Source organism: Paramormyrops kingsleyae, chromosome 4, assembly GCF_048594095.1.
Source record: "Paramormyrops kingsleyae isolate MSU_618 chromosome 4, PKINGS_0.4, whole genome shotgun sequence".
NCBI classification, from domain to species: domain Eukaryota; kingdom Metazoa; phylum Chordata; class Actinopteri; order Osteoglossiformes; family Mormyridae; genus Paramormyrops; species Paramormyrops kingsleyae.
In genome coordinates, this window is record NC_132800.1 from 35,486,349 (window position 1) to 35,513,189 (window position 26,841).

At 43.9% G+C, this 26,841-nt stretch overlaps 3 protein-coding genes across 6 annotated transcripts in view; 2 read left to right on the forward strand and 1 right to left on the reverse strand.

The window, feature by feature from the left end:
• Nucleotides 1-831, reverse strand: part of LOC111845899 (laminin subunit alpha-3) — a 57,700-nt gene extending 56,869 nt beyond the window's left edge. For 2 of the 3 annotated variants that reach the window (XM_072711222.1, XM_072711221.1), the window contains exon 1: nucleotides 335-831. In XM_072711222.1, coding sequence (XP_072567323.1) covers nucleotides 335-598 — 264 coding nt within the window. In that variant the 5' untranslated portion in view covers nucleotides 599-831. The remainder of the gene's footprint in view (nucleotides 1-334) is intronic. The other variant, XM_072711223.1, reaches the window with a different exon arrangement.
• A 3,525-nt stretch (nucleotides 832-4,356) lies between these two features.
• Nucleotides 4,357-14,854, forward strand: vps4b (vacuolar protein sorting 4 homolog B). 2 transcript variants are annotated; one of them, XM_023815730.2, is made up of 13 exons: nucleotides 4,357-4,583; nucleotides 6,807-6,918; nucleotides 7,168-7,268; nucleotides 9,242-9,353; nucleotides 10,137-10,287; nucleotides 10,725-10,783; nucleotides 10,918-11,037; nucleotides 11,256-11,412; nucleotides 11,538-11,686; nucleotides 11,971-12,052; nucleotides 12,561-12,780; nucleotides 12,907-13,047; nucleotides 13,538-14,854. In XM_023815730.2, exons 1-13 carry the CDS (start codon nucleotides 4,563-4,565, stop codon nucleotides 13,637-13,639), a joined length of 1,527 nt encoding a protein of 508 aa, XP_023671498.1. In that variant the 5' UTR covers nucleotides 4,357-4,562; the 3' UTR covers nucleotides 13,640-14,854. The 2 variants fall into 2 exon arrangements, with proteins under 2 accessions (XP_023671498.1, XP_023671499.1); XM_023815731.2 differs by lacking the exons at nucleotides 4,357-4,583; nucleotides 6,807-6,918; nucleotides 7,168-7,268 and adding an exon at nucleotides 7,789-8,068.
• A 1,333-nt stretch (nucleotides 14,855-16,187) lies between these two features.
• On the forward strand, nucleotides 16,188-26,457 carry kdsr (3-ketodihydrosphingosine reductase). The gene is made up of 10 exons (XM_023815648.2): nucleotides 16,188-16,743; nucleotides 18,192-18,281; nucleotides 19,355-19,411; nucleotides 19,603-19,668; nucleotides 19,815-19,910; nucleotides 20,551-20,742; nucleotides 20,832-20,915; nucleotides 21,042-21,125; nucleotides 21,205-21,306; nucleotides 21,711-26,457. The coding sequence occupies exons 1-10, from the start codon at nucleotides 16,561-16,563 to the stop codon at nucleotides 21,828-21,830; spliced, it is 1,074 nt and encodes a 357-aa protein (XP_023671416.2). The 5' UTR covers nucleotides 16,188-16,560; the 3' UTR covers nucleotides 21,831-26,457.
• Nucleotides 26,458-26,841: the final 384 nt, after the last annotated feature.

Consider the following 26,841-nt stretch of genomic DNA (forward strand, 5'->3'; position numbering starts at 1 on the left):
ACGGAGTATTTTCCATAAAAAGCGACTACTCTAAAACTTAAAGTTGTACCAAACATCTTCGGAGCAGGTAATAAATTCCTTCCATCCATCCACCGATCATTCAAATTGAAATATTACTCAAGTGCATCAGCTCTACGTTTTCCCTTTTTTTAAATTGGCTACTTACACCTTTGATTTCTTTAATCAATGGCCAAAGATCAGGTATATACTAGGTGAGCTGGCTCACAAAAACAGTACTATAATACTGACACGAACAGTCTAAACCGGGAAATACGGCGCTGTAAACTGTATCCGGAGATGAAATGCAAAACAAAAAAGACGCGCGCATTATTACCTGTATAGTCTGGCTCGGGGGTCCCGTGGTCGGTCCTCCGACCAGTTTGCAGTACAGGTCCTTCCTGGGATTCCCGTTCTCGTCCTCGCCGCACGTCGCCGTGGCGGAGATCGCAGCCCCCTCCGCCAGGTTGAAGTACGGGGGGCTGAGACTAAAGCTCGAAACCTCGTTAACCTGCGAGTGCACAGCGCCGAGTGAGAGCAGCATGAGAATCACCGCCAAGGACAGGGACCGGACCGGAGCGCTGCTGGTCCGCTGCGCCATGTTCCACACCAGAGATCCTTATCAGCGCCGAAGCCAAGCTGCGATTCATATTAGATCCCCATACATCTGCGGAGCGCCTCCCCCGCTCTTCGCAGTCCGGGCATAATAAATCGCGGTTCTGGACGTCTGAGTGTTCCCCCGTGTGGTCGCCCAGTCCCGCTTGGATACCATGGTCTGCTGCGAGAAACGCCGCTCATGCGGTTATTCCACCCCTTAACTGGTGTTACCTCCCGGGTATCAAGTATCAGCGAAAGTCCACTGAAGAGAGCTGGCGCTGCACAAAGTGCAGAAAGCGGCGGACAGCTGCCTACTTGACGAACGTATTCTTTTCTTTAAATTGGATCAAAACTTTAAGGCATACCTTTCCCGAGGGTTTACGCTCGTTTTAAGTTTCATATAAAGGAGAATAGGGAGGCTGCAACAACTTCCGTAAGAGCCCAACAGAAGTTTGTTTATCGATGTGGAGTAGGCTATTTAATTGTGCATTTACATTATGATGTGCATTTGTCCCAAATATGTGCCATACCAAGTTACACAGTAACCTACTGGCCACTCTATCAAATAGTTGGAAGACGATTTAAACGGTAACAGTAGGCTATTTAAACTGTATATTTCCATCCATCTTCATCTGTCTATCCAGACAGCATAGGGCATAATGCAAGGTAGCTATACGGTATGTCAGATACAGTAAATTTCTTTATTAGGATAAACTGTACGAACATATATGGTTATGAGAGTCAAGTTAATTATACTTCTATAATCGTTTTCTTCAACTCTTCTATTTCCAAAAGTGCACTGGATACCTTCTGTAATTGAATACTTCTCGAGCGTAATAATTCTGGTAATTGTAGCTGGCAAATAGGCCTTGCGGTGCAGGAAAAACCGTAGGAAGTGTTAATTGAATGCTTGAATAGCAGTTATCATTGTGGCAAGATATGTTGTCATAACATATTTGTTAGTTCGCCTTGTTAGTTGCCTCAGGACTCGAATTACTTGCGTAAATACACATAAACGGCCATAACTGCGATCCACTCCGGAACGGAAAATGACCGTCAGAGCTTCAAAGGCGGACTCGCCCTAGACACACTGCGAGCGCCGCCACACCCTAACTTCAGCTGCACGATCGCGCCCTCCAGCAGGTAACAGATCCAGGACCAACCAGGAGCTTCAGAAAATAAAACACTTTCACTTTGTTCAAAATTATTGCTACTGGTGCGCATGTTCCAGACCCCCCCCCCCCCCTCATACTCAGACGTTTCACGAGGAGCAGGGTAAAAGGCAGACACCCCAGAAAGAATAAATTTATCACAGAGCACACACCTCACGTCAGGGGCATTGCTAGAGATTTTGGGCCCCATGAAAGCATATCATATTAGGCCCCCCAGTCCAAACCAATCCAGTTATTTTCCTAATTTTTTAGGGCCCCTGTCACTCAGGGGCCCTTGGAATCGTCCTAGCTTTCCTCCCCCTTACGGCGCCCCTGCCTCACGTACTCAAACGCTAACAGCAATCTACCTAAACTGCAGGTCTCTGGACTGTGGGATGGCGCTAGAGGGCCCAAAGGTAACTCACCTGAACACAAGGGGAACAGGAACTTAAAAGCAATTAAAAGTGAAATTGCTTATTTAATATATTTAAGATTTGCTGGTTGTTCAATGTACTGTGAGTCAGTTCTGAAGCCCATTAGACCAGTTAAGATGTAGCAAAGAGATTTTTATTAATTTATTATTTATAACTATTTTATCACACTCTGCTTCATGATAATAGGCCTGAATTCAGCTATATTGGAACGCTTTTTGTAATTCTATCTTGTGGTCACGTTCTTGTCATCAATATTAAAACAATAACCCACTTTCTGAATTCCTCAAGGTGTCTACTTTCTTTTTCTGAAGATATTAAGTGTATGATACTTTTACAAAGCATAGTTGACCATTTTGTGGTAGTTGACACAAAACTATTTTTCAGTGAATTTAGGACACAGTTTCATTAGTGTAGATCCTTGCTTTCGACCCTAATGACATATTTCAAAGAATATTTTAAACTTAATTATTCTGAAACATCTCTGTGGTTCAGTGCTGACATAAAGGTGAGGTCCCTGGCTTTATCAGGTTATATAGAAACACGAGTGATACATTTCATCTAAAATAGCCTTTTAACATTGTCGCAATTTCCCTGAAACAATGTCGTAACACAGGAATTATTTAATGTTTTGGTCATGCGTTTCTACAGCAAGGTCTCGGCACCGATTGCATTGACTGACACTTTGTCTGCAGGGCAGAAGCACAATCGTGTTTTCAAACCCTGTCCCACTTTACCCGAATTCACCCCCAGTTTTCAATGACATTTTTGGTAATATTGAAAAAGTCAGCATTCAGATTTATTCGGAAAATGTAATCACGCACATTTAAGAGTTAAACCCATTTTACAACTAGATATTTTACTAGAGCAATTCAGAGGCAGTACCTTCGTTGACTGTGTTATACCAAGGCCCCTCTTGGGATTTAAACTGGCTTCCTTGGAGTCAAACTATATATCTTTGATATGGATGGGAAGTTGGAAATTTCTGTGTCTCAAATTATGCACATTTATCTTTGAGCTGCAGTTATTAATGTTGGTAGCATTCTTATGAAAATGGACTCCCAGTTGAGGTTTAGTGAAGCTGCTTGGGAAATATTTCCAACAGAAGTGCCACCACAAGGCAGATCCTGGCAGATGCAAGAGGGGCAATTGCTCAGGGTTGCATCGTTCACGGGGTGCCAAGGGGCGTCTGCACAACTGCACATCTGAGCAGCTGGCTCAGATTTCGCCTAGGGCACCAAGTATGTGAGAGCCACCAGCGAGTACCATTATACAAAAAGTATCTGCAAGTATCGTTTGACGACCATATTTTTGTCCGTTAGTATTTTGCTGAAGATTCACGCTGGTTTTTGAATTACGAATGGTGCGTCGGTTCAGATGAAGATTGATGCTTGAAGGCAACTTGATCATCTTTTGGTATATGTTTCATAGTCATACGAGATACGCACCCCTTAAGAAATGCCTCTGTAAGACAGCTATTGTTCTGTATTGTAATTCTGCCATCACATTCATGTAAAATATTTTGAGTAACAGAACTCAAAATTAAAGAAGCACAAATAGAAAAAAAAAAGATTTTTGTAAGAATAAGTCAGCCAAATGTCATACATTTCTCCATAACAAAACCATAGATCTTAAAGAAACCACAAACATTTACCCTAGGTTTATGGAATAGTGCACCTTATTTTAATTCATTGAAGTCATTCATAACGTCGGAATGAAAACGCTTGGTAAATTACAGATGGTAAGATATACGTTATACCGTAGCATTAACATTAGTGCTTTCGTAAAGAATTGCAAGCGAGTATGACCTCTAGAGGTCAGAATGTGGGACTGCCACCGGAACATGAAACACAAACTACGTCTTTATACGTATTATGAGAATACGTCAGCTGTTTAGTGAAAATAATTCGAAACGAGTGATACTGTGTAGCTAAAGAATATTTAAAGCGTACAGCATAAAATAATATAATAAAGGACATAATTAAAATAATAATATTTATTATTATTATTGTTATTATTAATACTAATTAATATTTACATGGTTATAAATTGTAATGTCGCAAGAAAATCGCTTCTTGTCCTTATTACTGCTATCGTTATTGCTAATAATAATAATAATAATTATTATTATTATTATTATTATACATACTTTACAATGACTATAAAACTACAGCTGAATTGCAGACTGTCCTCGCTTTTTCACGAGTTCACTACAAGTGGGTCAGTATGACAAGCAAGGCGTGTAACCGACAAATTGTTGTCATTTTTTTACATCACATGGGACCGGGTTTAGACGCCAAGTAAAGACGATACACAGTGAAGGACTAACCGAGAAACATAAACGAAACTGAGTACGAGACGGCCCAGTTCGCCAGACCTCCTCAAAATGGAGCCTACCAATCTGCAGGTAAAACCGTGATTAATAAAACGGCGTCGAAACCTCGATAGACGTCTAGTCATCTGTTTTTGTTGGGTTCTTACATTGATTTCGCGAAGAGTGTAAACTGATTATATGTACAAGAAGTGTTGTCCTTATGTTCCATCGACATAAGATTTCAATTCATTCCCAGGCAGCTGTCCAAGCGCCACACTGAAATCGCTACTAAAAAACTGGTTCCGGAAAACATTTTGGGAACAGTATAAAAACCGAAACTGGAGAACAAATCACCTATATATATTGTAACAGACACAAATTGTGCTTTTATTTGTGTTTCATACATGGTTAAACCGGAACACGTCTGTGGGACTTACTAAAGTTGATACTGCCAACTCATGTGTTTTGGTTGGCTGTGCTCAGCTGAGTGTGGTCACCGCACTGACGAACGGAGAACAATAACTTTTTTTAATTTGGCTATAACATGTATAACTCAAGCACATATATCTGAAGGAACTGCGATTATAAACCATTTATAGTAAACTTCATTGTAGTATGAATTCATTTGCGAACTGTACATCGCGCTTGAACTATGATTTACTGTCAGTTATTCATATGTTAATATTCTACATAATTTTTACTTTTCACATAATCCTTAATGCTTGCTGCACAGATGTTAATAGAAAAAGTCAATATAAGTGGACTAACAGATGAAGTCTAAAATATGCTTGATTGCATGTGTTTTATTGTCCATATTAAGATATCTGGTCAGAATAGATACTGATTGTAGATTTTCTTGCAACGTTTCTCAGCGTTTGTCGGGAATAATGCCTCAGATACTTACTTGCGGTGTGCCTTTAATGTTTCTGACAGGAAAATCATGCACTTACTTCTAATCAGTCTAATCAGCATCACAACCCACACTCGTACCGTATTTAATTCATGCAGATTCTCCCGCAGATGTTTGCGCAGTGGACACTAACGTGTGCTCACGCCCACAGGGATGAGGATTTGATTTCTGCCTTGGCGTTTTGCGTTTGGACTTGCTAAATATTTCCCATGGACACTCTTGGGGGTGTTCCACAAAGCAGGATTTCTCAGGTAGCTGGGTTAACTAATTAGATTAGAGTTCTTTATTGTCATTGTACAGAGTATAACAAAACTTTTGCAGCAATCCCAAACGGTGCATACACACACAAGTAACAAGAAATGTAAACTGAGGTGTAACTATAGACACAGGACATGACAAAATAACACCATGATGTACATAAATGAGACACCACAAACAGATGAAGCAGATGAAGGTTCAGTAAATGCAATCACCAGTGCAGATAAAGTACAGTTGGAAGTAAACATTTACAATGTTGTTTTAAAGTCACTATAGTGACAACATTTAAGTATGAACAGAGAACAATAACGTTTTGGACATAACGACAATAAACCAGGAATGGTTTTTAAGCTAGATGTCATGACTGTCCAAATGGAATAACCCTTACCTAAACTCTTATCGGACAATCATGACTTCTTGCTTAAGTTAACCCAGTTAACTGAGAAATCCTGCTTCGTGAAAAACAGCCCCCTGGTTTCCTCCTGCAGTCCTAAAACAAGCACTTAGGGTAGGTGACTTGGTGTTTCTAAAATGCCAATTGCATGTCTCCTGTAATGTGCTTGCATCTCACCTATGGTGTCCCCTGTCCTGTAACCTGTGCTTCTGGAATAGGCTCACTATCTCCTTGTACTACATACTGTAAGTAGTTATGGAAAATGGAAAGGAGTACTGCAGGTGAATATTCTCCTGTGTGATTATCATATTTTGTAGCGATTTGTGACCCTTCTGGGACTCGACCCTGAAACAGAGGTGTAGTAGTGGGTATGATGTAAACCTACCTCTAAAAATTGATCTACCGTATACCCTCCTAAAAACTGTCAGAAATGCAAATCAGTTAGAGAAGAAGTTTACATACGCAGTTATACGGAGTAACAGTGCACCCGCCTACCAAGGTATCACTGCACCACTGCCTGGAACATTCTTGATATTTTTCTAGTCCATTAACTATTGCAATGTGATCTTGGGAAATTCTGTTTCATGTCACTGTGTACCTGTATATGGACGACATGACAATAAAGCCCACTTGGTTTGACACTTGACAATTCTGATGTTTTTGTTGACTTTGAAGATTTGGGATTCTGTTGATTGTAGGTGATATGCGGCTTGACAACACGCAGGTCACCTTCTCTGTGTGGTCACTCTTTCAGAAAGCGATAGCCATAGCAAATAGGGCTTCGGAGGAGGACCAGGCCGAAAATTATGAGGAAGCCGTTCGCTTGTATCAGCAAGCTGTTCGCTTCTTTCTGCACATATTAAAGCGTAAGTGTCCAATGAATAATTCTTTTTTTTTAAATTCCTTTTAGAAAATTATCATTAATGACTGTAAAAAAAATTAAAAACTTAAGATCCATTTAAGAAAAGTGAATAGGAACACTGCCTAGATTTTCTTTTCATTCTAACAAAGCCCCTCTGATTTTAGCACAATTCGTATGGTATAGTATTTAAATAATGTCATGGGTCTGAAGGAAACTGTAAAAACGTATTTCTATCATGTTTCCTTCAATATAGGGGAACCACAGGGTAAGGAGGGGAACCAAAAAATACGAGACAAGTGCAAGGAATACCTGGACAGAGTGGAGGAGCTGAAGGAGTATTCTGAGAAGAAAGAGGTCTTTATAAATTCTTATTGACTTATGTAGATGCACATCTTACCCTGGGATCGGGCTGGTGGATGTTTTGGGTGTGGAAATTATATAAAACAACAAATTAATTGTTAGTTTAGATATCACGGTGTAATATAAGCATGAGGACTGCCCGAAAGGTTTTATGGTTCACATTTTATTGCCAGAGTCAAATCGGCTGCGGATTAAACGCAGAATATTTATTTCTTTTACAACACTGTTTCTGAAATGTAACAGACCGCTCAGGTAACATTTCCACGACAACTACGCACAAACTAATGACGTCTTAGCATTACGCCAAACCATAACCCATAAACAAATAAAATCGGTTTAGATTCTGAGAGCTGTGATATTAACACATGCAAGTATAAAAATAACTAAAACACTTAACATCCATACGAACCTCGAGAATTGCAGGACATATAAATATATTTAAGACCGTGAAAGAACGAAAAGGGTGCGCCAGGGTGTGTTTCACAAAAAACGTCACGACATTCTTGTGATCACGTGTGAGATAAGGCGGAAGTGACGTTGAGCGTTATAATGCGGAAGTTTTTCTCTAACATATAGCGACAGTAAACGATACTCGAAAACTGGAAAAAAATATAGATATATTACAAAAGTACGCCGGCATATCGAATATACCATTTGGTCGACTGTATATGCCGGGTGGTGCAATAATAAAACAGTAAATCGGGCTGTTTTTGAACTTCCGTAGTCTTGAGAGCTGTTTTCTTTTGGATCGTTTTTCTCCCCCAGCCCTTATGGCTACCAGCAATAATCTGCAGGTAAGAGACGGTAATGCCGTCGGGAGGAACTCATTGTCACCGCGTCTCCGTGTTTCGCTCTTGATGGGCGCAATTAGTCAGAAGCCGTCCCTCGATGCGCTTATTTTGGGGTATTATTACCGCGCTGGCCAGATGTCGGTCGATGGACGAAGTGTCAGGGAAGTTACTGAAACCCTTTAATTGCTGTATTGTCCTCTGGTGACAATGCCCCGGACTGTCGAGCCGCTCGTCATTTATATACTTAGAAAAAATAAGAAAAATGCCAATAAACCCTAATTTGGTGACCACTAAAAAAAATCGGTGAGCAGTCTCAGGGCCCGCCCGCCCAAGCTAGGAACTCAGCGGTTGGGTTTGGGGATCAGTTTCCTGGCCTGTCGTCAGGTTAACCTGCTGGGATATTTGTTTGGAGAGACAGCTGTCCGCGATTTTCCGCTTAATAAACGTTTGGTATTTGTTAAAATTGTGATCTGCACCTCCAAAACGTGGATGTTGTTCAGTCACTTTACCCGGCAGGTGTATCTCATACCTTTTTTTTTTTTTTTTTTAAGCACTGCATTGGTTAACCCAATGCATTAACAATACATGCCCCGGGTAGTTAATGGTATGAAGGGCGTCCCCTTCGGTAAATATCCAAATAAAAATGACCATTTAACACTTTATTTCAGATAAAGTTTTATGGCTTAATGAGTTGTACAAGTGAGAGGATTCTTTTCCAGAGCAGAGTTAATAAGTTTAAACTACCATTTTTATTAGAAGCTCTAATTTTAGGAACAAGAAATGTTTTCATCTCAGAAGGGTATGGCATAAGCTTTGAAAGGTCTTTTGAAAGATGATTTTTTTATATTATGATATATTTTATATTATATTTATTTCCATCATGTGACTTCAGTTTAAACCTCCATTTCCCAATGGAAGATGTGAAATCTATGAATCTCTGTAAATATTTACTAACATGCGATATACAACTGGTTAGAGCTGAGCGGCCTGTAATGATTCAGAGTGATTTAATAAGTGCATAAAAATGAAATAAACAAATTAAATGTTTTGGTGTCAATATCAATACAGGTTAAGGCTGCTTGGAAATGCGGTCATGGGAGGGGTTTAATTAAACAGGCCTCAGTAGGTTCACTGTCTTGGCTCTCTCTCATGTATGTGTGTGTTTGTCATTTTTAGAAAGCTATAGATCTGGCCAGTAAGGCTGCCCAGGAAGACAAAGCCCAGAATTATGAAGAAGCTCTCCGCCTCTACCAGCATGCTGTGCAGTACTTCCTCCACGTCGTGAAGTGTAAGCGAGCGGCTTGGCACTGTGGTCACCACCCTCTCTCCCCCAGGCCGTGTTGCTGTCTGATCGGAGATATGGCCTAGCAGATGCCTTAGATTGCCTTTCTGCCTGTCTGATGTCCTTATGGAAAGCAGTCAATCTGTATGTATTCATAGAGCTGTAATTATAATTAGGGGTGCACCGATTGCAGTTTTCTGGCCGATCAACGATCACCGATCCTTAGACAACCTTACCTGCCCATCTCGATTTTTTTTTTTGCCGATCTTGTTTCTTTCATAACTAAAAGACAATTACTTCAATGTTTCCATTTTTATTGAGTAAATTGATATGAATACTCACAAAACATGAGGTAGTGTCCTCAAATATAAATGAACATATAAATGAGCATTGCTGTTTGAACTACAAAATCATATTTTTTCTTCCAGACTTTAATTTCTCTAATTTTGTAAAAATGTATTGGGCGGGCGGGAGGGAGGCAGCCTGCACTGCACCTCTCTCGGGAATGGGAGAAAAGGCTGATTTAAAAGCATATAACTAAGATCGGTGGATCTCATGGGAATATGGTCGATTTCTGATCCCCTCAAATTAACGTGATCGAGGCCGATAGATCGGTGCGCCGATCGATCGGTGCACCCCTAATTATAATGATATATTTCAAGGTCTTCCTGCAAGAATTAACTTTGTTTTGAATTAGGTTGTTTTTTTTTTTTGGTTATACTTTGCCTAATGCTTGCCGTGTTACTGTGCCGCCGTCCGCGGATCTTAATCGTTGTCCCCGTCCCACAGACGAAGCCCAAGGGGAGAAGAGCAAGCAGAGCATCCGGGGGAAGTGTGCCGAGTACCTGGATCGGGCAGAGAAGCTGAAGGAGTACCTGAAGAAGAAGGAGAAGGCCCCACCCGCCAAGCCGGTGAAGGAGTCCCAGTCCGATGACAAAGGGTGAGGAGATGCTGGCTTCGCCCTCCACATGTTCATGTGTATCTAATGGACTCAAGGCCCCAGGCTTAACGTCTATGATTAAAGCATAAAATGCTCTCATAGGGGCATTGTGGGCCTGTTTGTGTCAAAGGTCATTGAGTGGTCAATAGAAAAGACCCGTCTGGCTGGGTTTCCATTAGCATTGGTGCTAGCATTAGCTGTGAGGACATGTTTCTGTCTGTAGTTGTTCTGTAGTAGATGAGAATCTCCAAATAGGTGCTTCCAACAAGCTAATCAGGGTTCTGCAATGTTAAATGTAAATGCATGGGAGGGAGGTAGATCATGCACGGTTAGTTTGGGTGTCAAGATTGGCCTTATCATTTGCTGTCCTTTGAATACTGGCACATTCTGTGTCGTTACCTTTAATGCAGTACATTAAACTCTCTTCTCTTCTGTAGGAATGAGAGCGATGAAGGAGAAGATCCTGAGAAGAAGAAATTCCAAAACCAACTACAGGGTGCGTAGCGCAGCTGGATATGGGAGGCTTTACAGCACTCTGCACACCGTAACGCTCTGTGGTTTGCATCACACGCATTTCGGCAGATGTGGTCATCAGTTTACACATCTCCTCCCGTTTTGTGTCAACTGCAGGAGCCATTATCATGGAGAAGCCTAATATCAAGTGGAACGACGTCGCTGGGCTGGAAGGGGCCAAGGAAGCACTGAAGGAGGCTGTTATCCTGCCCATTAAGTTTCCACACCTGTTCACAGGTACCTAGGGGTGGGCGTTAGGAAATTCTGCCTGCAGATGGCGCTGTGGCCCCCAGACTGCTTATCCCAAACCACCTTCACGCGGTAGTGTCATGAGGGAGTATCTTTTTGGCCTTGAGGGAGTATCTTTTTGGCCTTAAGGCCATAAGCAGTCTTTGGGTTTTTTTTTAATGGATGTGTGGGCTTCGTGCGTGTGAGACTGTCGCTGTCCTGCCCAGGGAAGAGGACCCCCTGGAGAGGTATCCTGCTGTTTGGACCACCGGGGACGGGGAAGTCCTACCTCGCCAAAGCCGTGGCTACAGAGGCCAACAACTCCACCTTCTTCTCCATCTCCTCCTCAGATCTGGTGTCCAAATGGCTCGGGGAGAGCGAAAAGTGCGGCTCATTTTGAAGGACTATTTGCATTGATGGATCTGTAATACCGTAATCGCCTGGATTGAAAGTCATGTGTTTCTGAGCCGATTGCCCCCCCCCCCCCTTTCCTGTCCCCACCCACACAGGCTGGTGAAAAGCCTCTTCACCCTGGCACGAGAGCACAAGCCCTCCATCATCTTCATCGACGAGATCGACTCCCTGTGCGGCTCGCGGAGCGAAAATGAGAGCGAAGCGGCCCGTCGGATTAAGACGGAGTTCCTGGTGCAGATGCAAGGTGGGGGGGGGCGTGGAGGGGGTTCCCAATGCAGTGTCACCTCTTCACTAATCGTAGTGCTTACCTGTCTGCCTGTTTATCCAATACTGTTATCTGCCTTTTCACCACTGTTGTTTTCAGTAGATCTAGATCATTCAAATTGAAGTGTCCTATCATCACTTAACTGGTTGCACTCTGTGTTGCTTAGAGAAGCTCAGCCAGATGAATAATACCATGTGGTCTTGGTTTGTGCGTGACTTATATCGAACGTCGGCTGTACATCTCATGGGTTAATCTGCCGCCAGGTGTTGGAAACGACAACGAAGGGATCCTAGTCCTGGGAGCCACTAACATCCCCTGGACCCTGGACTCCGCCATCAGAAGAAGGTCAGTTTCTCAAGTCTTGCTTGCATGGTTCATCTCCTCAGACATCCCCTCTGACTGGGTGTCCTGTTGAGCTTTGCTGTGACCCACAACATTGCATGTTTAAAGATCCGTCCGTCAATTTTTTTTTTATACCCACTTGTCCTATTCAGGGTCACGGGGTTCAGAGATTTACTAAACTGTTTATTATCTCTGTTCATATTTAACTAGCATTTCAAGGGATAGAAAATAGTGCGTAATTTGAAATAAATTTGTATGGTCATTTGTTTAAAAGTAGCATAATAGCAAAAGTATTTGATAAATGGAATTTTAAGGTTATAAATGAAAGCTGCCTGTCATGGATCAGTCTGATTGTGTTACTGGTTAATCTCTTGGTTGGAACGTGGACATGAGTCATTTTGGGTGAATGTTGCATAGCAGATACTAAATAAACACAAGAATTTGAGAGGGGTGGGGGGAACCTGCCGATCGGGTGGCAGTCTGGCAATGCTGTCTCCCCCGTGTGTCGCAGGTTCGAGAAGCGCATCTACATCCCGCTGCCAGAGGAGCACGCCCGCTCCTTCATGTTCAAGCTGCACCTGGGCACCACGCCCAACAGCCTCACCGACTCGGATTTCATGACCCTGGGCAAGAAGACGGAGGGGTACTCAGGTGCTGACATCAGCATCATTGTGCGCGATGCGCTCATGCAGCCCGTCAGAAAAGTGCAGTCCGCCACTCACTTCAAGAAGGTGCGTTAGAGCCGGCTCCTCGCCTTGGGTGGCCCGTCGACCTTTGACCTCGATCTCCCAAACTCATTAGGCTTGCTCGATGCTCCCGTATTTGGGCTCACCGTGAAACTCCTCCTCTGTCTTCAGGTACGAGGGCCATCGAGGGATGACCCCGACGTCCTCATAGATGACCTGCTGACCCCCTGTTCTCCGGGAGATCCGAATGCCCTCGAAATGACCTGGATGGATGTTCCTAGTGAGAAGCTCTTGGAACCGGTCGTCAGCATGGTGAGGAAGAAAGTCTTTCACTCATTGTTATTTGTAAAGTGATTCCTTAACCGATCTCGAACGATCTATACCGTTTCATGCAGTCAAGCCTACTTATAACCTGGGGGGGGGGGGGCAGTGTGTGGCTCAGAGGGTTAAGAAGTTGTGCTTGTGATCAGAAGGCCTCAAGTTCAAATACCAGGGCTGGCAGAGTAATTTCACCGCTGGGCTGCTGAGCAAAGCCCTTAATGTCCAGTTATTCCATGGGCTGTCTTATGTCTTACCCTGCCTTCTTAATTATACATCGCTTTGGTAAAAGTACCTGCTATAAAAAATATAAATAATGTAAACTTCAACAGAAAAGAGCCTTCTGACCAATTTATACCGGTAAACCGATTTTTAACAACAATGCATCTGACCCATAATGCAGATACCTGCATGGTGACTCGGCCACGCCGGTGCCGGTCTCCGACGTTACTACATTTTGCCTGCCCCCCCCCTCTTTTTTCAGCCGGACATGCTGCGGTCCCTTGCGAACACCAAGCCCACGGTGAATGAGCAAGACTTGGACAAGCTGAAGAAGTTCACAGAGGACTTCGGGCAGGAGGGCTGAGATGTTCACTAAGGGACGCAGAGCAGACCGATGCTGACTGTAAACTCTCTCCTTCTCTTCCTCTTGCCCCCCCCCCCCCCTTACTTCACTCCACCCTCACCTTCCTGTGAATTTGGTTCTAAATTTCTGCTTTCCAAGACCGTTTGAGTCTGGCTTTCTACCCGCTTCATTGTGCTGGTCAGGGTCACAGAAGGGTGTCACACTGTATGTTTGTGTTGTGTAATCCCAGGAAAAATCTAAACAAATTTGTGTGTATATATGTAATTTATATATACATCATTTTTCTGGAACCTGTGCTATTTTAAAGGATGCCTTAAATATAAAGTTTCCTTTGAAAATGAGTCAGACTGTCACGCGTCATTGTCCTTTCACTGCTGTTTTCGTTTAGTCCATAATTTATCCAAGGACAATTTGGCTTTACAGTTGTGGAAGTGATGAGCGATTGAAGCGGTGGGGGGGGGGGGGGTGGATGATTTGTTCATCATCCCAGACTATACTGATGAGGCTTATACGGTGGAGGGGGGGTTGGTTTTGTGTGTAACTCTGAGGGACCAGAATGTAGCACCCTAAAAACACTGGGTGACTGAGCAGGTGGAGAGGTACTGGGGTGGGGGGGGGGGGGGGGACATTTAATTTGTTTCGGAAAACAATCTTAAGAATTCACTTGCAGACTGCTGAAAGGTCATGACACCTTACACTGTGCATTTATAAGGAGAACCTGTCAAACAGAATAGATAGGGCTTACCTGTGAGATGGGGAGAAAGTACCAGGGACAGTTCTGGGGGTGGGAATTGCAAGGGGTGTGACTGCAGTATGACAGTATCTGCCTCTGCGACGTGCGGGGGCTCTGTGGCGAACGCTACGCTGCCCGCTGTTTTAAACTGGCAGCGCATGACATGTGCCTTCAATACAAACCATATTCACTAGTTGTGAAAAAAAACCTCTTCATTTTTATAGTCTTGTTACCAGTCTATTAAGCATTTTGTTTGTCTGCACATTGAATTTCAGACCTTTAATCTCTGGATTGTATGCAACTGTACTTTTTGGTTCAGGTTTTCTATGATATGAAAATAAACTATTCTCTATGAACTCTGCATACACAAGTTATGTAATTTAGGCGTCATTTGTTAGAAAAATACCCTTATCCTGATGGTTAAAAATCAATTTACGTTTCATTTTATTTCATACAAGTGTAAATAAAGGTATTCAATCTTGGAGTGGAGTGGTGTGTTCTGTTAGAATGAGTGTGGTTTCACTTGCCAGTTGTTTCTCATTGACACTTAAATGAGGAAGTAGAAAACTAGAGACCCCCCCCCCCACACACACACACACACACACACACATACATACATCCAGGTCAAACACTTCAATCCTCTTTGTCCCATCCAGTCAGTAAGCAGGACCTAAATCTTTCGTAATCATTCACCAAAATCTAATCAGCAACTAGTAATTTGTTCATTTTGATAATTATGTCTCATTTTGGATGATGTTAATTCACTTTTATGTCTTTACTATGGCTGTTTGATGTTTGTCATAAACTGCTGATTAAGTAGGTCAGTTTGCCTGGCACCAAACCCATAATTCCATTATCCCAAAATAACCCAGAGTACAACGCATGTTATGTCTCTTTAATTACTGGCCGTACGTCTTGCTACACTGTTCATTTGCCCAAGTTCCGTTTTCAGCAACTTCAGAAACACGTTCTTTGAACTTTTTATTTGCGTTATTTTTTATTTCCGGTTATTAGTGGACGTGGAATTTGGATTGAAGAGTCCAGCGTGCTCCTCGGTCAGACACCCAAACGGAACATCTGGCTATGGTTTCCACGCAAGATCACTTCACACCTCTGTGACACTTCGGCCGTGTGCTGAGCGAGGCCTGGGTCACGTGGTCGGCGCCCAGGGGAGCTTCTCTATTCTCGGCCCACAGAGTAGACCCAGCGCAAGCTGGAACATCTGGGTGTCCCCTAGAGAAAACGGCGATGTTTATCACTATTCAAACCACGCATTTGCATGGGGGGCTGAACTCGAGGTCAGTCACACTAAATATAAAATAAACGCATTATTTATTTAGCATGTTCCGCTAACCAACTTGCTAGTTATGACCTTCCGACTTTACTCGCCTTCTTTTTAATTTAGTTTTTGAAACATCTCAGAAGGGCGAGGAAGCCTCGAAGTAACTTTTTTGACTGAGTTTCCCAAAACAACATTCCCACCCCTGTCCAGAACAAGCAAAAGCGTGTGGCCTTGGAAAGGTAAGTCTGATCCGACCTGCTCAGAAAGCTGCCACTGATACTTCAGCAGGAAAAGCGGTGAAATGAGATGAAATGAGCAAAAGTTCAATGAAAACAATCAGAAGGGTTCAATAGATTGAGTTAAGAAACTATGCTATTGTCAAAAATCGCAAGTGGCACTAACTATGCAGTGGGTGGTTGTATGAGTTTAATATATAATATAATGCAAAACCTATAGTATTAATCCAGTGTACAAAAATTAAAATCATCGAAGAGTCGAAACTGAACTTTACATAAATTTGTGCCTGGCCCTTTAAATACGGAAGCCTTCGAAGCACAATAGTTGCAGTGGGATTCGTAATAACGCAACCGGGCATCCTTAGAAAATATTTGTCCCCATTTCGCTTCCCCAACCGTGAAAACTACAAGAGAGGAAAAAATTCTTGGATACCCCAATACGCACGGATTGGATCCACGCAGAAAGGGGGAAGCGCACAGTACGAGTGTCCCTGTCCTGGATGGGTACTGGGCAGCGCTTGGGATCGGAGGGCCTGCGGTGTCCCAGGTAAAGATCCACTCGAGCACCGGTGACCGCGGGCGAACAGAGCTGAAGCTCCCTGTCCCGCCCCCGCTCCGCTCGCTCCTCCCCGGCCACAGGCCGGACCGACGCCACTTGAGAAGCACAACGATGTCCCCCGAAGAAGGCCTGGACGCGGCGGAGCGGCTCGTGTCGGGCTCCCGATGGCTACCCACCCCTCTCGGCATGCTGCTGGCGGCGGCCGCATTCGGCGTCACCCTGGCGCTGGTGCTCTACATGATCTCGCCGCTGATCAGCCCCAAGCCGCTCAAGCTGAACGGGGCCCACGTCGTGGTGAGTGGCGCAGGGGCGAGGGAGTGAGCGGGCGCGGGTAGCGCTTAGCACCATTACTGTTATTTTCATACCGCAGTACCGGTGTATCGGGCGGCCAAGCGAGACGGGGACGACCGAGACTCGTGGTGGGGATCGCGGTGATCCGGAGGGGTGGAGCGGGAAGATCACCTGTACGGACTGGGGGTGCCGGCCAACCGGGAAAAATTACAATAATAATAATTAAATTGTTGTTGTAATAATAATAATAATAACAATAAAACTACAATAATAATAATAATAACAACACAAATAACAAATACGACATGTCTTTAAGTGGCTGCCCGATGGCTGTCTAACGTGCATGTCTTTTACGAGCGTTTATTACATTTTGTTTTTAAAGCCTAATAAATGTTTCTGTTTATTTGTTCGTGCAGGAGATGACGGCATTAATTTGGGCGCTTGGGCAGACCATACCTGTGTATGTGTGTGTGTGTGTGTGTGTGTGTGAGAGAGAGAGAGAGAGAGAGCGAGAGCGAGCGCTCTTTACACCCACGCAGACTAAAGGCGCAGGTGTGACTTTAATCCATCCACCCGGAATATTGTGTTACTCAAGACTCCATACGATATACCCGCGTTAGGTCTTTGGTTTAAGGCATAAATAAGTGAAGGTGGGAAATAAAAAAATATATATAGTTGTTCGTTGGATCAATCTTATTTTAAATACTAGCGAAAAAAAGGTAACTGTGCCTGTTTTAATGACAGAGACAGATCTGCTCTGTACTTTGAATTATTTTCATACATGTGCTTAATTTCCAGTGCTGAGCTGCACCATGTGTGAATGTGTCCTGCATTCTAATCAAACTGCTGAATGCTGAACAGCAGCGTTTGATGTGGCTGTTATTAAACACAGACATTGCCCCTATTGATTTGTCTTTTCCTTTGGGCGAAAAATATGAACACCCATGTGACCCCAATCCAATATCCAGTGTACAGCTAAATCCAGGGCACTCTCATGGTCATAGGGTGTTTTGTGTAGAATAAAAAATATATTTTACAATAAACCTTCACCCAAATAAACATCCCCACTTATCTTTTACTGGTTCAGGCCTGTCTCAGGTAATGAATTGGACGTAAGGCAAGTGAACCCCTTGGATGAGGTCTCAGGGTGGGCACACTCGCATAATCACAGTCTGCCACAATACCACTATCCAAAGAACATAGAGAGAACATGCACACGGAGGGGACAGGATAATAACCCCCATCCCTGGAGGTGTGAGTTAACTCTGCTGTCTAGCCAAGTCATTAAAAATATATGCAAGTAGTTTGTCTAAACTGATTGTTGTTGATTTTCTTTGTCTGTTAGCGTTTTAGGTTTAAATTGCAGGTAAATGTGAACACCTTTGGAAATGATGTCCTCTCTGTGAGATCGCTCTTAAACAGTATAGCTCCGCATCCGTGTTCTCCTGCAGGTCACCGGCGGCTCGAGCGGGATTGGCAAATGCATCGCTATGGAGTGCTACAGGCAGGGGGCGTTCATAACGCTGCTGGCACGGGATGAGGTGAGCTTAACGCCCACTGAAGGGCAGGGTACGTCCTCCAAGGGTCTCTTTAAGGCGTCGCCGAATTCTTACCTCATTAAGACCACAAGTGCAGCTATGGAGTGTATTTTGTTTTTTTTATTGTGGAACTTTCCAACCTGCAGGTGGTGTAGTAGTTAAGGATCTAGGTTTATCACCTGAATGTTGTGGATTTAAATCCCTTGAAGGGTCCCATTTGAATTCAGTTCTTAGCCTGACTTTCTCCAGGGCTGCATTTGATTTTAGAAAAGGCTAGCATTCACTTTTTACGAAATTATCAGCAGCCCAACCCGAACATTGATGTAAATTATGCTTTATTTAAAAATGCATTTTGTACGTTGATTACAAACTCGGATATCTGCAGAGCCAAGAATATAGAAATGCTGTGTGAAGCTCAGGCTGACGGGGAGGGGGGCGGGTGAATATGGGATGGTGTTGAATGTTTTTTTGAGGCTGGGACAAGCTGTTTTTCTGCTGTTCAGTAGTGACATTTGTAATGGGAACAGTAAAGCCAGTGGAGGGATATAAAAAATCTGCAGAATTACGGATTTCTTTACTTATAACTAAAATGTCAGAGGTTACTTTTCCTTTAACTCCTAACTGTAATCTTCAGTTACTAATTATGACTGCAAACACCAGTATTTTGATGGCTGCCGTTAACCATAGAAAGGTAGTTTTAAATTGTTGGGCGTTCTTGTTTATAGTGATGAATCTCATTTTTATTATAGAGATAATGTCACAGCGTTCCCTGTGCATGCACCATCCCTCATGCCCAGCTGAATATAAAATATTGATGTTGTCCTGGTTTTTAACTTGGTTCGCGCCACATGGTGAATGCTATGAGAACCTCCCATCACCCTTTAACCACGTGAAACAGCTTTCAGAAAGCTGACCACCTCAGTCATGCCATATTTGTTAAATTTACTGGGTCATTCCTATGTTTTCTGCGATTCATAATTCGTAGTTTTGGTATCTTAGGGTACATTTTAAGGACATTCTTGCGATGCTACTGGAACGTTGACCTGTTTATCCTTTTTTTTTTATGTTCGTTATAGAGCAAACTGGTTCAGGCCAAGAAGGAGGTGGAGAGATGTGCTGTTAATGATAAGCAGGTATGTGGAGATGGTTTCTCACACCTGAGGGATTGTGTTTCAAATTATAGCCACTGACAGTTAAATAGAACATGTTTTTTCCCCCCCAAGTTTGTTAAATTTGTTTTTTTTCTTAAACCCTTTCAGAGGAATCAAACTTGAGGAACGCGTTACTCTCAGACATGACCTCTGTCTCCTTACTTTCCTCACAGGTTGTGCTCTGCATATCAGTTGATGTGTCAAAGGATTATGGGCAGGTGGAAAACGTCATGAAACAGGTAAACTTATCTAGGGATCAGGTTTTCACTTTATGGGTGATGTGATTGGCTGAATTCTGTCACGTTAGCCGTGCGCTACTCTGAGACGTCAGCGAGCCGTGATGTTGACGGATTCTTGCCGGCTCGGTTTTCGGGCTCCGTTCCAGGCCCAGGAAAAGCTGGGTCCCGTGGACATGCTGGTGAACTGCGCGGGGACCTCCGTGTCGGGGAAGTTTGAGGAGCTAGAGATGGATCGCTTCCGGGTGAGTGCCACATGGACAGGAAAGGCTGTTATCTGTGGCAATGAAATGAAGCTTTATTTGTGGAGAGAGGCTCGGCTTGGTCGAGTGTCTGCAGATGGGGGTGGATATCGCAGGCCAGGGCCCCCCATCGCTGTTTGAAATTAAGAGCATCCAGCTATTTTCTATCTCTAACAAGTTTCGAGCTATGATACCCGACAGAGGCAGAAAGTTCCGGTCCAGAAAGTACAAATCCAGACCAAGGTTTTGTTTCAACCAACCAGTTAAGCATAAACGGTCACAATCACAGAGTATTCAACTGGTTGGTTGAAAAGGAAGAGAAGGAAAGAAAAAAAACGTGGACTGGATTTCTACTTTTTGGACCTGAACTTTCCACTTCTGGTACCGGATGATGCTTCCAGTTTGAGACTGAGCTTCTGCAACTGGGGAGGGGGCAGTGTTTGGCAGTCATCAAAAGACAGATTTGATTTCCTACCCACCCCCCCCCAGAGGGTTGAAGTGATTAGCTCTAAGAAATTACAGTGGCATGAAATCGGTACTAAAATAGACAAGGGGGCATGAGGCCTCTGTGGCAAGTCTTGCTGAAGTCTCGGAGGGTCTACTCAAACCCTGAATGTGTGTGTGTCTGTGTGTGGACTGGCAGAGTCTGATGGAGGTGAACTACCTGGGGAGTATCTACCCCACCCGAGCGGTCATCACCACCATGAAGGAGCGGAGGATGGGTCGTGTCGTGTTCATGTCGTCGCAGGCTGGTCAGATCGGCTTGTTCGGCTACACGGCCTACTCCCCGTCCAAGTTTGCCCTCCGCGGCCTGGCTGAATCCCTGCAGATGGAGGTGGGAACCATTGGCCACGCCCCCGTCAGGTTCCGGGCCGCTCTGGTGCTTGACTGTGTCCCTGTGTGCTTACCTTCTTCTTCTCACAGATGAAGCCATACAACATCTACGTAACGGTCGCCTATCCACCAGACACTGACACCCCTGGCTTTGCGGAGGAGAACAAGTGCAAGGTAGCCCAAGACCGGCTTCTGGCGGAGTCTGGTCTTCACCTTCCTACACCATCTTACTATCCGTGGTAGCAGCACGATCCACATCTTGAACGAGGCAGTTGAACACTCGCTCCCACTGTGTTGCAGCCACTGGAGACGAGATTGATCTCGGAGACGTCAGGCGTGTATCAGCCAGAGCAAGTCGCCAAAATCGTCGTCAAAGACGCAATGGTAAGAAGTGACGTGCCATAATGTCCGGCGGATGCCAGGATGCTCAGAGCATGTGACTCTTTGCTTTGTCCCCCAACAGCAGGGGAACTTCAACAGTTCGGTGGGGACTGATGGATACTTGCTGTCCGCACTCACCTGCGGGATGTCGCCCGTCACCTCCATCATGGAGGGGCTCCAGCAGGTAAAGATATAACTGGATTACAGCCCAGCTCACTAGGTGGCTGAACAGGACCACGCACCCCTTGCTAATGATCTCCAGACTTGAACCCATGTCTTGCTGGAGTATCTTGGCACATGCTAACAACACCACACATAGATAGAGTCACATCAATATATTTTTACAACATCGGCTGATGCAGGTGCAGCGATTTCAGCTGTGTTCGGCAGAGGTGGACATTTCAGTTCCAGAAAGTAAAAATCCAGACCAGGATTTTGTTTCAACCAGTCACTTGAGTAGTACGTGACTTTTTATGCTCAACTGGTTGTCTGAAACAAAATCCTGGTCTGGATTTTTTACTTTCTGGACCTGAAATGTCCACCTCCTGATGTTTGGTCAGCCGCTTATCACAATTCCATTCCTTCCAGATCGTAACCATGGGCCTTTTCCGCACCATTGCCCTTTTCTACCTTGGGAGTTTTGACAGCATCGTCCGACGCTGTATGATTCAGAGGGAGCAGTCCAGAGCTGTGGACAAGAGCGAGTGAGGCGCCCCCCCCTCCTCAACCCGATCCCTGCTTCCAAGCCCCACCCTACTTAGGTTGCTCCACCCATGTCTTGTCAAGCAGGTTCACCACCTCCCACCTTGTCGTGACACCAGAGGGTGCCATGTTGACATCAGGTGACCACAGGAGGGCCATCAAAAGCAGGGTTAGAGACAGGTCCCCCTAAGAAGGTGATTCCACCTACCCCCATCTTCCCAGATATCTGGTACCAAGTGGTTGAGGGTCTGGCTCCCTGTCCTTCCTTGTGTCAGCTGAGGCTTAACCTCTCGTTTTGGAAACGTTTGTAAACTACTTAGATATGACTTTCTTCTCCTTTTACTTTTTGGTTCATACTTTATTTCCATTGCATATAAACTACACATGGAGTGCTAACAGACCAACGCTGTTTCCTTTCTTTATGGACTGGCACGGTGGTTCTCAGCCATTCCTGCATGGATCCCAAGGCTTACTGCCATCTGCTCATCCTCATCAGCGATCTACTCATCATGTCTTTAATGGGCTGAATCGGGGGGCTGGCAATGGAACAGAACCCATCTGCAACAGCTGGAGCTCCATGGTGGAATGATTGAGAACTACTGTGTTAGAGCCCCATGGATGACAATAGCTTGTTGTGTTTATTTGTTGTGTGTGTGAGAGAGTATTTCACATTGTATTCTAAACTAAGCGAAGGTTTTATGGCTAAGGAACTTTCGGGGACCAAGTATGTTAAATATCGAAAAGGCCCACGGCTTAAATGAAAACGGCACGTGCCGATTTCCCCATCTAAGCTGAGTACGACTACCCGCAAATTCCAGATGTGAAACCTACACTAGTGGCCAAAATTGTAAAAACACTTGCAATTTTTAGAGATTGCTGTACTTGATTCCAATTACTCCAGCTACTTATTTACTTGTCCAGTATATGATATTTGTGTAAACATTCTTTGGTTGTTTATAAACATTACCACTGATAATCGTGTAGTTAATTTTAAAGCGTAATGCCAAAAATGTTAGGTGTTTGTGCAATTTTGGCCGCTAGTGTATATGGTAATTAGTAGCTTATGACAGTCTCCATCTTTTGGTAGCTTATGAATGGGAAGCCGTCTAACACACTCCATGGTTTCCTCTTAAAGTCGTGAGTAAAGTGCTCATTGCGAGATTAGCCGGTGAGCGATTTTGTGTAGTGAATTTGCTTCCCGTACTGCCGCTCTTTCATTGGGCGCTTGCGTACGTTTTTGCGCTCACTCTTCCAGTATCAGGATGATTGTAGACTTCACTGATACACCCCCTGAGAGAATAAGTGGAGGAGTGTCAGAATGCTATTAAGGCTGCATTCACATTTTTGATTGCTACCTTTATCCAGGGGATTACTCTGCAGATTAATGGTGTGGTGTTTTTGTGAACAACTTGTTTGCGGGGAATAAATCCCTTACAGCAGTGTTTCTCAACCCAGTCCTCAGGGAACCCCAGCCAGTCCACGTTTTTGCTTCCTCTCAGCTCCCAGCGCACCTGTACCAGCTATTCGGTGTTCCTGATTGGCTGGAAGCTGGGAGGGAGCAAAAACGTGGACTGGCTGGGGTTCCCTGAGGACTGGGTTGAGAAACACTGCCTTACAGGAACTATACACTTACATTCACATCCCTGCAAAGATTTGTTCTTTTCGTTCTTCCACTTATCCTGAAAAATGTAAATGCTGCTTCCTTCCTTGACTATGGCCACAGTATGCAGTGTACAACATCGAAATGTATCCTCTGCATTTAACCCATATGTGACGTTGTGACATAGCAGGGGGCAGCTAATTCAGTGCCAGTGAGGCATGTAAGAGCATGCAGTGAGCGAGCATATGATTGGCTGGAAACTAAAGCTGGGACTGAATGTATATGCCTACAGTGAACAAACGATCGAGTTGGTGAGAGGGATGAACTAGACACCCAATGGCGTGAGCGAGTCTGTGAACGCGAGACTCCGATAGGCTACTGAACGGGAGAGCTGTTCCTCAGTTGTGACTAATGCTGCGTTCTATTTTAACTCGGAAATTCTGAGTTCTGAGTTGAAAAATATCAACTGGAACGCCCCCTGAAATCGGAATTCCTACTTGGAAAATCAGAGGCCGACCTCAGAATTCAAAATGGCTACGTCCTTTATCAATAGTAATTAATACTGTAGTTAATGTTTATTAGCACTTGTCTCATTTGTGGCTCATTAAATCGGTTGTACACCTAGTACTGGCCAACTGCTATCTGTGGACGTGTTGCTACGGTGTTTTTATGCATAAAATGCTGTGTAATGTGTTGTTATCTACTGATATTGCTAACAATTAACCGGGCTAGAACTGAACCCTGTTTCAAAAAGCAAGATCTCTTGCTTAGCTGGGTAAGTTGTCAGATTTAAGGTAGACTGGGTTGAATGTAAATGAAGGAAGATAAAAAAATAAAAGGCAAATTACATCCGACAAGTTATCCTGCTAAGCAAGAGATCTTGCTTTTTGAAACAGGATCCAGGTATTGCTAAATGGCTTTCCGACTTGCTGTACTGGAGCGTAAACTTGAGTAGATGGTCATTCCCTGCTCCGACTTCCGAGGTAAATGGAACGCAGCATTAAATACACCATATACTGTCTATAGCCTAAATGTGCAGTGGCTTCCAATATACTGCAATTGTATTTTAGAGATACATTTTTCACGAGTTAAAGTGATTCTAACCAAGGTTTCTTAGCAGACTGGCTCTCCTGCCAGAGGCCGTTCGACTAGAAGGCCGTTCACACAAAAAGCATTTGAACTCGTTAGCTGACTATGTGATGAGCCGTCATGTTTGCATTTTTAACAAACTTCAGTAGCTATGGTACAATGTTGACAGACTAATTCAATAACATTTTTTTCCTCACGTGATGGTATTTAGCCTAAGTAACAGGTTATTTTTACATATCGGAACGCAAGTGTTTCAGATTTATTTTATACAAAGGGGAAGTGCCACTGAACGAGCTGGTGAACGAATCAGAACTAACGTTCTAGGTAAACTTAATCAAACTTAGCTGCGTCCCAAAAAAAGTGTCATTTCGCCCCATCACTAGTGCAGATGGCGGGTGATCAGGCAGTTCAGGGGGAGCGTTTTGAAATAAATAGGTGAGGGAGTCTTACGTAAGTGCACATGCCCCAGCCGGCAGATCCGGAGCACGCTGGCTGGCTGCTCGGTGCCATGGCTCTCCTGCCAGAGGCCTCGCGCTGTCGACTCTCCTCGGGACCGGGAAATAGTTCAGACTGGGAGGCCGTTCACACAAAAAGCGGCTGTTGTAATTAGGACAAGGGCGTCCTTTGTGACCGCGCAGGCGGCGGATTTGCATTTCAGTCACTCTGAGGAGAATTTGACAGCCCCAAGTTCCTCGCCTTCAAGAGCACAATATTAGTATATTGTAATTTGTTTGTAGATACCAGTGTGTGTTTGTGCGCGTGCACTAATGGGGGGGAGTAGCGTGTCGGCCAGCCTGTGGCGTTAATGACAGCTTTTCCTTCACATTTCCGTGTCTGTGTGCAGGCATTTTGCGGTGAACACAATTCTGTAATTTAGCCTTTATACTATTTCACAATTCTGATTTCTCAAAAGCGAAAAGGGGTAAAATTGCCTAATTAGGAAATACTCAATGTGTAGGGACGAGCCGTGGGATTGATTATTGTTTGACTCGCGGGACCGAGTAGTAATCTCACTGGCCTGAAGGTGGCGCCGGAAAGCCGCGTTCAAAGTGCTATAAGTATCTCTGCTCAGCGCCGCTTAACGATTTTCTCGTTTGATGTCTTCCTTTTCTTATCTATCGGCCCTGAGAGGACTGACGCCCGTCTGCAATTATTTTCTGTTATTACAAGCGCAATTAAATGCTTAGTCCCAATGCCAAAAGGAACCAAAAAAGCAAGGCAATGCAATGCAACTATTTGACTGCTGCTTTGTTTACTTCAGAAATACCTTATAAATAAGCCAAGAGCTGAATTGTGGAGCCCGTTCAACGCCTTAATACCGTTAAGTAATGCACCTGTTTATATCTATGGCTTACATAATTTACCTGTTTTTCCAGAGAGAAGAATTCGTGTTTGTTCCGTTTCAGATCTGTACAAATGTCCTTGCATGAAGAATGATGGTGAGAGCAGATGATTTAGTTGATGTTCTCACTTGACGTCGGTTTCTGAGGCTATGCAGCACAAAGTTAATTTGCGGATTAAGTATTTTTTTTTTTTTACAATGTGTGCATTTTAATTAACTCACCTAGAATATACGGTAGCTGACACGTAGTTCATAGCTTTTTGATATGTAGCTTATCACAAAAGGATTTTTTGGTTTAACAGTTTAAAGCTATGCAAGTTAAGCCGTTGTGTTCAAGACATGTTGAAACACCCTATCGGAATACCGATGTTTCTCTCATGTGCCCTAGCCCCGGTTTTGGTGCGTTTAAGATAAGTATATGATATGTAAGAGATTAACTTAGTTTGTTTTGCTCTGAAAATAACCTGGACACGTTCGATTATTTCCTCCTTGTTTATGCCTGTCTTCACCCTGTGTGCCATTTTAAATAGAAAAGGGATGATCGGAACACCGTTGCTATGTCATATTTTGTTACATGAAATAATAAATAACTTTTGAAAAAGTCCACGCCTTCTTTGTCGTACACTGACTGGTGTCATCAGAGTCCGTTCTGGTTCTCTGTTATGATCCTCCATAGGTGAATGGCTCTGCTTCAAAATTCAGTGCATCTTCTTCCTGGCCTTCGAGCGCCAGGAAGTTCGATACGGGTCTGTTTTTCTCGGAATAATATTTGAGACACTAGGCGTCAGTATTATACCCCAGTTGAAGCGTAGACTGAGCCCACCCGAAGTGTTGGTATGTAGTTATGGTCTAGATAAAAAAAAAAAAAAACCATTGTAGACCTCTCCATAACGAGATGTCAGCTTTGCACAGTAACGAAAAGACAAGCGCCTTGCTTCAGGATATGAGAGTCCGCCTCTGTAGGGCTTTAAACCTACGACCCTGTT

Bases quoted from the DNA above. Each gene is read 5' to 3' on its own strand.
- kdsr (XM_023815648.2), top strand. From the start codon at position 16,561: ATGTCCCCCGAAGAAGGCCTGGACGCGGCGGAGCGGCTCGTGTCGGGC. The intron at 19,412-19,602 runs GTATGTGGAGAT...CTTTCCTCACAG, and splicing joins GTGCTGTTAATGATAAGCAG to GTTGTGCTCTGCATATCAGT. The intron at 19,911-20,550 runs GTGAGTGCCACA...GTGGACTGGCAG, and splicing joins TAGAGATGGATCGCTTCCGG to AGTCTGATGGAGGTGAACTA.
- vps4b (XM_023815730.2), top strand. From the start codon at position 4,563: ATGGAGCCTACCAATCTGCAG. The intron at 11,038-11,255 runs GTACCTAGGGGT...TGTCCTGCCCAG, and splicing joins GTTTCCACACCTGTTCACAG to GGAAGAGGACCCCCTGGAGA. The intron at 11,687-11,970 runs GTGGGGGGGGGC...ATCTGCCGCCAG, and splicing joins GTTCCTGGTGCAGATGCAAG to GTGTTGGAAACGACAACGAA.